This window comes from Lolium perenne, chromosome 3 (assembly GCF_019359855.2).
Source record: "Lolium perenne isolate Kyuss_39 chromosome 3, Kyuss_2.0, whole genome shotgun sequence".
Lineage (NCBI taxonomy): Eukaryota > Viridiplantae > Streptophyta > Magnoliopsida > Poales > Poaceae > Lolium > Lolium perenne.
The window spans coordinates 24712953-24724477 of record NC_067246.2 but is presented as its reverse complement, the minus strand read 5'-3'; the positions used below and the strand labels follow the sequence as shown (position 1 = coordinate 24724477).

General features: G+C 48.0%; 1 protein-coding gene across 2 annotated transcripts; it reads left to right on the top strand.

The window, feature by feature from the left end:
* Positions 1-1832: 1832 nt before the first annotated feature.
* On the top strand, positions 1833-7770 carry LOC127340959 (mannose-6-phosphate isomerase 1). 2 transcript variants are annotated; one of them, XM_071827802.1, is made up of 5 exons: positions 1833-2500; positions 5198-5410; positions 6728-6994; positions 7252-7456; positions 7543-7770. In XM_071827802.1, the coding sequence occupies exons 1-5, from the start codon at positions 1958-1960 to the stop codon at positions 7641-7643; spliced, it is 1329 nt and encodes a 442-aa protein (XP_071683903.1). In that variant the 5' UTR covers positions 1833-1957; the 3' UTR covers positions 7644-7770. The 2 variants fall into 2 exon arrangements, with proteins under 2 accessions (XP_071683903.1, XP_051222687.1); XM_051366727.2 differs by having other exon boundaries at positions 1837-2500; positions 7252-7770.
* Positions 7771-11525: the final 3755 nt, after the last annotated feature.

Here is an 11525-nt window from a genome sequence, read left to right as displayed (position 1 = left end):
ACTGGCAGCCATGTACTGGTTATGACTTTGAGTGAAACCCTATTCACACAAAACTTGCAATTCAAGGCTTAGTCCATTGTTCAAGTGTGAATGGATGTAGCTTAAGGTTCTAGGCGGAAGTTCAACTTAACAGTCTCCGCTGAAACACTGGTATATAAACAAGCAGCGAGTATTGGTAAATCTCTAAATGGGGATTTGAGATCTGGTGGGGGATTGTTAAAATATTGGGCCCACTTTTAGTGGTCCAAATTAGATTTCAGTTTTTCCTATAAATCCCAAAGCCCACATAGTGGCAGCCTTGTGAGTTTGAGCCCAAGTTGGTGGCAGCTCACTAGGGAGTGGCAAGAAGTGGGAAGTTTAGTCCCACATGGAAAGTTGGGAGGAAGTTAGACCACCTTATAAGGTGGGTTGTTCCACCACTAGTAAGTGAGTGAGAATAGGAGTGCTACACGCGCGCTCCTCCCCCTCCTCGCTCGTCTTGACTCGACTCGACTTGACTCGACTCGACTCGACACGTCACGACGCGCGCGCCGCGCTCGTGGTGAGTGGATTGAGCCTCGAGCCGAGACTTTCCTTACTTTTTGCAGCTCAGGAAAACGAACAGAGTCCTAGACGGACGCGTCGCAGTTAGTCGGTTCGGGTCGCTCCCGGATCGTGGGCTATCTGTAACCGACTCGAAACGTTCGTGCGACATGGGCGTGGCCCACGTTGCCTAGGGTTTCCCGAGCCTATATAATCTCCTGTCCGGCTACCGCAGAAATACATCCAATACACGAGTTAGGGTTTCCACCTCTCTCTGCTTGCGCCGCCATCGTAGTCTACTCCATCCCGTGAGCCGACGTGCATCGGCGGACGGGAGAGCAGGTCTCCAGAACCGCTCGTCCTTGCGATCCTGTACGGGAGAGGGCGAATTAGGTTTTTGGGAAGCGCTCTGCGCGACTGCTCAAGCTCTTCATCACGGGTCGCCTTCCGTCCAAGTCGGGCGGTGCTGCCTACCGTCGTCTTCAACGCCGACTACTTCGACCCGTCGTCCCCGTCGTCAACAACGTTGTCATCAACAACGTTACTGCTGCGACATCATCTGCTACACCTCCACCGCCACCTCCACCGGATCGGTACGTGCGAGATATCTCGATCTGTTTAGCGATGGATGCTTTATCGTTTGCACTGCTGCTACTCATGTTGATTAATGCATCTAGTATGTTTGAGTTTCACATGTTAGTTGTTGCTGCCATCATGTTTTATATTCTGGAATTAATCATGGAAATTGTGCCTAATTATCCAACAGGTTCTACCGTGGCAGCGTTTTGGGCGTTTTCCTGCTGCAGCAGACCCTTTAGCACCGGTTCGTATTACAAACCGATGCTAAAGGTCCTCTCGCTCGGACGCCCGGCAGCCGCCACGTGGTGTACCGTTTAGCACCGGTTTGCAATTGAACCGGTGCTAAAGGGAGGCCTTTTGCACCGGTTAAACATCCGGTGCATATATATATATATATAGCCTTTACAAAAAAGCTATTTTCTACTAGTGCATAAAAAAGAACAAAATGTCAGATGATCGATCGATCGACCGGTCGCAGCCACGTACAGTCGTCCGCATGCAGCGACGAGCCTCGCCGCTTTTCCTCGCGTGCTACGCCGGCCGCGAGCTGACCGGAGCGGAGCCCGCGTCGCTTTTTCCCTTCCTTTCTTGTCTGCTACGCCGCTCGAGCTGATCGATCACCGCTACGTGGCGATCTCATCTGCCTGTCACTACCAGCGTGCCACGCTCACGCGGTCAGTTGAGTTCCCATATCACGCCGATCGTCTTCCTTTCCTTCTCCCCCACGATCGACCTCCTTCCAAAATTTCCCTCTCCTTCCATCCCCTTTAAATCCCAACCCAAAACCAAACGAACACTCCCCCTACCGCTCCCCCGTATCCCAACCTCCCCCACCCACGGCCACGATCGACGCAACATGGGCGCGCCCTCCTCCCCCGCCCCGGCCCCGCCGCCGCCGCTCGCCACCACCGCCTCCCCACCTCCCCCGGACGCCCCGCCGCCCCCGCCCCCACCACAGCTCCTGCGCCTGCGCTGCGCCGTGCAGCACTACGAGTGGGGCCGCCACGGGGCCACCTCCCTCGTCGCGCGCCTCGCCGCCGCCACCGACCCCGCCTTCCAAACCGACCCGGCGCTCCCCTACGCCGAGCTCTGGATGGGCACGCACCCCGCCGCGCCCTCCGTCGTCCTGCCCACCGGCGAGCACCTCCGCGGCTGGCTCGCGCGCAACAGGGACGCCCTCGGCTCCCCCGTCAACGAGCGCTGGGGCGGCGACCTGCCCTTCCTCTTCAAGGTGCTGTCGGTCGCCAAGCCGCTCTCGATCCAGGCGCACCCGGACAAGGCGCTGGCGGAGGAGCTGCACGCCCTGCGCCCGGACGCATACAGGGACGCCAACCACAAGCCGGAGATGGCCATCGCCATCACACACTTCCGAGCGCTCTTCGGCTTCGTCGGCATCGAGGTACGCGTGCGCGCGCGCGCCTATCCGTCCCAAAACTCCCAGTGCGCCCGTCGTCTCGTCTTGTCCCCTCCCCTGGTATCGCAGTCTCTTTCCCCGTGTTTACGTCTACATATCTCTTATTTTTATCATGGTCAGCCCAGCCGAACCCGTGCGCTTGCTTCATCCGCCGACTAGGTAGTAGACGTGGACCTCAATCCTAGTGGGAAGGACACGTTGACATCTTCTCGAATAATACTAGTCTGCTACGCTGAGAATGTGCGTCTTACTTTTTTATGCTAGTTGGAATAAGCAGGATTCTTTCCTTCTACCCAACTTGGGCAGCGGTTTTTAAGAATACTCCCTCCCGTTTGAAAATGTAAGATGTTTTAGGTGCTTATAAGGTAGACTAGATACAAGCTAAAGTGAGTGAACCTACGTACTAAAAATAGACTAGATAGAAACTAAAGTGAGTGCATCTTACATTTCCAAACCGAGAAAGTAGTAACATGATGGAAGTCCTAACATACAAAGGTTTTATGGAAAAATTAGTTGCCAGATGGGATGGTCAAGGTGTATTTAATAAACTTTAACAGTGGGGCATATTTGAAGTCAACATTAGATCCATGTTTGAATTCCTGTCTGTCTGAATGCTAATACAGCGAGTAGCACAGTGGCTCGCGTAAATGCGCGGGCGCCATCTTTGCTTCATTTTTAAAAGCGACGGTTTTAGTATTTTTAATTTTATACTATTATTAGAAAAGAGACGGTTATCCGACACTCTGCCATGCAGTTATTGATTTTCTTTCTCTTTCCATCATCAATCATCTTTCAAGATCGGCGATTTTACTTTTTTTTGGTTGATACTCTACTATTTGAAATATACTACCTCTGGACGGTTTTAATTGACGCGACCGGAACTGTTTTTGTGAAGGATGCTACCTGAAAACGACATCGATTAACGGAGGGAGTACATGGTTACCCAGTTCTGCTACTAAATTAGTGTAATGCAGATATTGCTTTTCTATCCCTGTTTCTGCACATATGGAGAGTACACTCAAAGAAAATGATTTCAGACCTATTGTACGATGTACTCCTTCAGCTGTCTCTGTAGATACTACCCTGATAACATGATTCTACATTCCAGGTATGGGGCAAAAACCTAATTTTCTGCATCGCAAAAAAGCCCATGCCAAATTGTTTGTGCTGCTAACCTGTTGATTGTACCGCTACTCCTGCATAGAAGCCAGTATCACTGTCCTTAAACGTTGTACATGAAGTTGCATAAAATCAATAGTTTGAGAGACCATTAGCAGAGCATTCAGCAAGTGTATATACGTTTACACACGATATGTGTCCTGGGGTATTTTTGAAAATAACAAGTGAGAAATTATATGCTTGTTTTGGGATGTTGAGGAGCCTTGCATCTTGAGGGTTTTACAATCCAGAGAACTATCCTTCCCAATCCAAATCCAAATCAGAATAGATGTCTGCGGAGATGACCAAGATAAATGGAAATCATTAGGGGTGTCAGAGAGCATGCGTGGTACGAAGTAAAGGGCAGTCTCGGAACTTTCAGCACTAAAATGGAATCTAGAGCAGAAGTACAACTGTAGATCATGACAACAAAGTGTTACTTCCGTGGATTTCTGTTTCTTTGACTTAAGCATGACAGTTCAAATATCATTAATAAATGTCTAGACATCTGATTGATTATGGCAATAATTTTTTAAACTTGAATTATGTACCTGACACCAAGTTCATCAGGTCATGCAAGATTTGAGCAATCGAGTACATTAAGCACATCTGATGTCCACAATATAAGAACGCAGAAGTTCAAACCTGTAATACACTACTGTCACCAACATACACATTGACATATACTCCCTCCATTCCATATTGAGTGGAGGGAGTACTTAATAGATTGGGGTACTCAAAAAATAGAGTATGCACAAGAAGACAAAATGTGAATATTACTGTTACTATCAGCCATCGTAGATCGTGTAAGGTCAGCTCGATTAACCTAAAAATACTTAATATGAAAATGATTAATTTGTTTGACGGCGGCGGCGGCTGCTGCGAGGTGACGGTGGCCGCGCCGTTGGAGGCGGCGGCAGTGGTGGGGAGGCCTGAAGAAGTCATCGACCCAGAGCAATTTGATACCAAATTGGTAGAGACTACGGTTCTACCAGGTTTCGGGCGTAAATTATAGGGATGGAAGTGAGGACGGTGAGGCTGGAGGCGCAGACGCCGGTGGCTGGGCCCCGTCGCTGCGAGAGGGAGGAGGCGACAGCTAGGGTTTGGGCTCCCGTCTCCCAGGAGACGACAACAGTATATGTTTATTGTCTGATTATAATCGAAGGGGTACATGTGTTTATATAGGACAGCTCCTCTAAACCCTAGATAACTTGGGCTAAGCCCCTAATTCGGCCCACTATTGGGCCTCTTCCGTGCATACTGTAGCCCGACCATAACATAACTCTTCTACATTACATTTTCCTTAACATTGTTTTATTTTATTGTTGTCTTCCATTTAGCTCCATATATATGTTTGGTGGGATCAGGAGAAAATCACACTGTGCCGCAGCATAATCGCCTATGAAGTTTTATACAAGCAATAATTTATTTCAAGAACGAGGATTTTCGTTAGCAATATTTTGTTTGGATATCCTTTTACTCCATTTACCTGTAACGCAACATGCTGTTTATTCAATGGTGAAGGAGCTCAAGGATGTGATAAGGACTGTACCTGAAGTTGGAGGGCTGATTGGACACGAAGATGCTGGCAAGCTTATCACGGTAAAAGAGAATCATGGTGGTAATGATGCGAAATACGTTCTTCAATCAGCATTTGCTAAGCTAATGATGGCCAGTAAAGAAACAGTTTCTGAAGCTGTCAATAAATTGAAGTATCGCCTTAATGATGAGAGCAAGGTAAAAACTTCCTTAATCCAGAAAGTATGTGTTCATCTACATTTTATTCTAACAACTATTTATCATAACTTCCTGTATTTTGTGTGTATAACTTCATATGGATATGCTAACTTCCCCTCTTGTTTGTTGCATGACTTCTTCATTTATTTTTGTCTTATTTTGTACCCATGGAAAGGGATTTAGTAAGTGCCATGAATAAGTTTTTATTATCTTTCGAAATGATAGTAAAATTTGTCTAGGAGTAGTCACCTCCAGTTGTGGTTTAACTTGAAAGCGGTAAGGGTGGTCCCTTTTGATGCTATAACTCTCAGTTATATAAACAGTTGGCAAAGAACACATTATTTAGTGGGTGGCCTGATTTCTTTGCTCCAATGCTTTGTAATTCTCAGTGATTTTGTGCATGATGACACACAGTCAAGTAAAAACCTACTATGTGGTATCGTTGCCTCCAAAGCAAAAGTAAAAAAATATTTTGTTTCAGCAAAGGTAAAAACTATGTTGCCTAGTCTGCACTTAAGATGGTATATGTTACATGAATGATGTTAACATGAAGTAGTTTTCACATGGTGATCATAGTTGATAAATCAACATTGTTGCTTCCAAAGCCTGAAAGCACTCATATAATGTATTTTGGACTAGAAACCATTGGAAATTGTGTGTGTTGTAATACGATAAGAAGAGGCAACAGCTACAGAACACGATATTGTATTTACTATGAAACTATGCATGACTTCATTCCTATACGGGTGTGTGGTGTGTGGTCTTCGCCGGTTTCCCTTAATAAACTTGTGCCTGTGTGGTCTTCGGGTCCGGTTTCCCTTATTAGCTGGACCACTTTCCCCTCTTCTTATAATGCAATGTGGGAGCTCCCCGCCCTCTGACAAGGTTCCGTAAAAAAAAGAGTAGAGTAGAGCCTAGAAAAAAGAGTAGAGTAGGTGACTGAGTTGATAGATTACTGCTCCCTCCGATCCATAATAAGTGTTGTGGCTTTAGTTTTAATTCGTGCAGTAGATTAAATTGCCAAGAACTATTCGTTGGAATGATATGAAGCAACTAGAGAAAGTATATCTGTTAGAAGATCATTGTAGTTAGACCATATTTTTGTTCAGTGTTTAGATTTTTAGAGTCTTTTCTGTTTTACTGTCCTCATTATGTTTAACGATCCTTGACAAGTGCTCAGCTACCCAAGCTCTTATATTCTCACTGAGAATATGGTATACCACCATCACCAATATAGTGTTTGTATTTTTAAAAATCATGTCAACTCCTTTTCGCATTTGAGAACCTTGAGATTTTGTTGTTAATGCTGATGATCAGATTCGGACCTTGACGGAGAAAGAAGAAGTTATATTATCTCTGGAAAGACAGTATCCAGAAGACGTTGGTGTTCTAGCGGCACTTCTCTTCAACTATGTCAAGCTCAGTCCTGGTGAAGCAATTTATATTGGTGCCAATGAACCACATGCATACCTGTCTGGGGATTGCATCGAGTGTATGGCCACGTCAGACAATGTTGTTCGTGCTGGTTTGACACCTAAATACAGAGATGTGAAGACTCTTCGCGATATGCTGACATACAAACAGGTGAGTTGCATTTCTACTGGAGCCTGACTTATATATTTCATCTTTACCATGCAGCCAGTTATGATCTCTTCGCTTTACTTTTGGTTTAAAATTGTGGCGACTGTTGACTGTAATCCTTATAGCTTAGATGAGCTTGGTTAGTGTTCCCCTTGATGTTAAAACAACTACATTTTCTGCCAAGTGCTCTTGGTTTCTGTTATGCTCCTTCACTTCACAAGTCTGTCAGTGCCGTGATCATCTGAGTCTTGTGTATGCAGGTTTTCCCTGAGATACTGCGAGGGGTACCCGTGCCGGCCATGGAACCATATGTGCGACGCTACACCCCTCCGACCGATGAGTTTGAGGTTGACCGCTGCTTGCTACCTCCAGGTGAAGTGGTGGTCATGCCCCCCGCACTGAGTCCATCTATCTTCCTTGTCATGACCGGGGAGGGTGAGATTCAGGTAGACTCCATTTTGGACGGTGAGAATGCAAAGGAAGGTGATGTTTTCTTCGTCCCTGCGAATACTGAGGTTAAGCTCACTGCTTCTGGCCATGCGTCCATGCAGCTGTACAGAGCTGGGGTGAACAGCGCATCCTTGAAAGCCTGCAACACTGTTGTTACAGGGAAGAAGATCCCAGCTGCAAATTACGTGGGCTGACTAGTTAGTGTTTAACTGCTGATGTTCTTTATATATAGGCTAATGAACGTGTCAAAGTGATGTATACTGTATACGCTAATGACGAATAAACTTGTTCTGTGATGTCCTAATGAATGGATTAGTCTTCTACTTGCAGTCAGCTGCTAGAAAACTAATGGAACCAGTGAATGATAAGTTTCAGACATTCTATTACCTTGTAGTAGTAGTTCAGTATTCAAATTTATACTGTCCAGCACTCCAGTTCAGAAAGTAACTGGAAATACAGGTAAAGTTCTCTGCTGGCGCCATGTTTGTTTTCATCATTTCGGCATTGTTATATTTTCCGTCATAACATGCTGAAAATTCTTGCCCTGTTTCTTTTTCTTTTTGGTTTTGGATGCTCAGCATTCTTTTGTTACCCTTGGCTACAAAACCTGAGCTGAAACTTTCTGCTGTCCCCGTGTTCTTTTTCATCCTTTCGACGTTGTGAATCTCCGCCTTAACATACTGAAAGTTCTGGCTCTGTTTCCTCTGTAGTGAGGCTTTGGGTTTCGGATGCTCCACTCGGTACTTGTCGACCAATTAGTATGACTGTTTAATTGCTCTTTTGCTATTTTCTAGTTGTTGCTTTCAACAGTGAAAGCCTTCTTCACTTGGTGCTCGGCCCCTGTTTTGCCGCCTAGGAGTTGTTTCGAATTTCGAGGGAGAAGCAACCTTGGAGTTCCAAGTCAAGAGTTCCATCTTCCTGTCGCCTCAGTTTGCATGACCAGATTTTGTTGACACGGCAACTCTCGAACCCAACAGGCCAATTCCAATCTCTCAACTGCAGAGCACGGCTTTTTATTTTGCTCATTGCTTATTGCTTTCACGTCTCCTCCTCCTCCTCCTCCTCTTTTTTTTTTTTTTTGCGAAAAAAGGATAAAGCCATATATTATCTAAAACCAGCCCTTACACTAACATCCTTATGAAAAGAAATAAAACACAAATCCTTGAAAAGTTCAGCACCATCTTCCTCCTGCATCCCTTGACGGCGTGCCGTGAGCAAAGCTCGATGCTGCCTCTGGGACTCCAGCGTAGCAAAGCTCGTGTTGGAGAAATCTAGAAAAAACCCAGGCACTTGTAGAAGCAGGAGTAGGGAAGTCAGAAGGTGTCGGCGACCACGGTCTCGAGAGATCGCCATCCCGGAGAAGCTAGTACCGAGAAGGGCCGGGAGATAATCCTAGCTCCGGCCATGGAGCAAAGCTCGATGCTGCCTCTGGGACTCCAGCATAGCAAAGCTAGTGTTGGAGAAATCTAGAAAAAACCCAGGCACTTGTAGAAGCAACATTCGGGAAGTCAGAAGGTGCCGGTGACCACGGTCTCGAGAGATCGCCATCCCGGAGAAGCTAGTACCGAGAAGGGCCGGGAGATAATCCTAGCTCCGGCCAGGGACACCAAACTCGCAAGTTCCCTAACAAAGTCGTACCTGGTTGAGCTTCATTAGGTGGAGGAAGAACTTGAGGACACCAATACGCTGCGATATCATCCTCTCCACTAAACGTATTCGCCGTAGATAAAAATTTAGCACATCATACCTAATGTCCGATGATCGACTCCAAACTTCAACCCGTCGACGCTCCCCCATGAAAGAACCTTGATGGGGCAGGTTGAAGGACCTTTATTCTCGTCGCCGTAGATGCTCCTACATCAAAGACGAAGAACTCGAACACCCTACGGGAACCGATCATCCGATCCAAGGTTCCCCCACCCTCCAGCCGCCACAGCGGCCAGCGGAGGGCAAGGGGAACCAGCAGCGGCGACACCGGCGACTGAGGGTAACTAGATCGCTTTTCGATCGCATCTCGCGCGAGAGCCCTGGAAAAAACTGTTCTGTACACCCCTTGCTTTCCTCCACCTCCTCGTCCTCGTCTCCGTCTAACTTCTCTGCTCCACTACCTGCACTTGTACCGTCTTCGCTGCAGATGCCCTCTTCCGGCGGTGGAATGAGCAACATGACCCAGTCGGACTCTCCTGTCTCATGCCGCATCGTCCTCTCCTTCCTCAACTCATGTCGGTACAACTGCCATCGCTCACAAACTCAACTCCCCCGCGGTTACACGCTGAAGAAGTTGCTAGTGGAGATAGTGTCGTTGTTGCGCTTAATTCTCCACGCTGGCTGGGCGCTCATCCCCCCCCCCCCTCTCTCCTCTCGTGCGTGAACAGTAGTTTGAGAGGCTTCTCGAGAAAACCGGGCCGACCCCGAGCTCTCTCCGGGGGTGCTGCCGGCCGTAGATGGCAAAGGGAAGGTGCCGGAGTGTAGCTTTAGGGTATTCGGCGATCTGCCGGTAGTATGGAGTAGGGCACAAGATCTACGGGATTGGATCTGGTGCATCCTGGATGGACGGTGCTTCTTCGTCGAGCTCCGGTGGCCGGAGATGGCGAGCTCCCTCACCTCAGGGATCTCTGCAAATAAGATCCTCTCTTGCTGCTTCATGATCTCTCGTGTGATTCTGCAGCGGTTTCCTCCTCTGGCCGGCCATGGAGGGGAGGGGAAGAGGAAATCGACTGCTACCTCGACGAGATCTGGAGTCAGCCGGGGGTCATCTTCTTCCCTGGCGTCTAGGCGTGGCGTCAGGCAATCGCAGACGGGATCTTTCACTATGCTCCAAAGGTGGGAGACGGTGGAGATCTCCGTTGTTGCGAGGCCCCCTCCAAATAAGCGTATATATCCTCGTCGATGTTGTTCAAGGTGGAGAGTTTCTCGGCTGCAATTTACCCTGGCCTGCCGTGGTGGCGAGGAGGGAAGCTGCAGCGGAGCGGCGACACATCAAGATCTGCATCGACATATGCCTGTGAGGTGCTACGGAGTCGCTCTGCCTGGGCTCCGTCTTGCTGCTATTGTGAGCACTCAAACCAGACGCCATCGACTTCATCTCTGCTTGCCTCCCCAGGTTCGTGGCAGAAATTCTGGGTCTGATGGTGGGTTGTTCTTCCTGCCGTCGTGCCGTCGTGGTTTTGTTGTTCTGCTTCAGCAGCTCCGGAGATCAAGAACATTTCCTTCTTGGAGCAACCCATCTGCGTCCAGGAATTGGGCGCCGAAATCCTTGACCAACATGGTCGCTTCAACGTCGGTATGCTCCGGCAGATTATCAACCTCCATCCGGAGGTCCTTCTTCACCGTAGGCGCTGAGTGCTTTGCCAGGCCGAAGGCAAGTGGTTTCGTCCCCGCACTCGTCCATGGTTGCAGCGCGCTGCGGTTCCTGCTCCGCAGTGGAGAAGAGGGAGGACTAAATTGCAAGGTTAAATCCTTTAGCAAGGTCTTTTCTGCATTTGCTAGGGACCCATGTGTGTTTTCTTTATTTCTTGGGGTCCTTTGTAATAAATTTGTACCTCCTCTGTTGACTTAATGAAAGGTTCGAGGCCCTTCTAGGGCGCTCCTTTGTTCAAAAAAATTCTCCACGCTGAAAATCATGGTGCTGAAATCGTGCTTTGTTCTCCACCTGGACTTTTTCGTATATATTTTCACATACCAAAATGACCTCATGGTTTTACAACGAGTAGATCAAGAAAGCAAAGGGGGTTTGGGAGGAGAGAGGGCACCAGGGTGTGCCCTCCTTGAGGCACCGCAGCCAAGCAGCAGCAGGCAGGTTCTGGTCGCCAGGAAGGCGAGCTCTCCAGAAACGAGCATCTTCGCGACATATTCACGGCAATAGAGCGAGGCAGGGCTGTTGCTCACGAAAGGCGAGGGCATTTATTATGTGCTTCCTGAGATTTCATAGACACTTAGGTCCCCTGTGGTGGAACTAGCCCACCCAGGTTCAAGTCCTAGACTTGACATGGGTGTTTGTATTTACCTGCATTTATTCTAGGATTTAACCGGCGCTATGGTTTCAGTGGTAGGTGATGTGCCCGTCAACAGCGAGGCGCCAGTG

Excerpts from the sequence above, each read along its gene's own strand:
- LOC127340959 (XM_051366727.2), top strand. The coding sequence starts at position 1,958 with ATGGGCGCGCCCTCCTCCCCCGCCCCGGCCCCGCCGCCGCCGCTCGCC. Across the intron at positions 2,501-5,197 it reads TCGGCTTCGTCGGCATCGAG|GAGCTCAAGGATGTGATAAG; the intron begins GTACGCGTGCGC and ends TCAATGGTGAAG. Across the intron at positions 6,995-7,251 it reads ATATGCTGACATACAAACAG|GTTTTCCCTGAGATACTGCG; the intron begins GTGAGTTGCATT and ends TTGTGTATGCAG.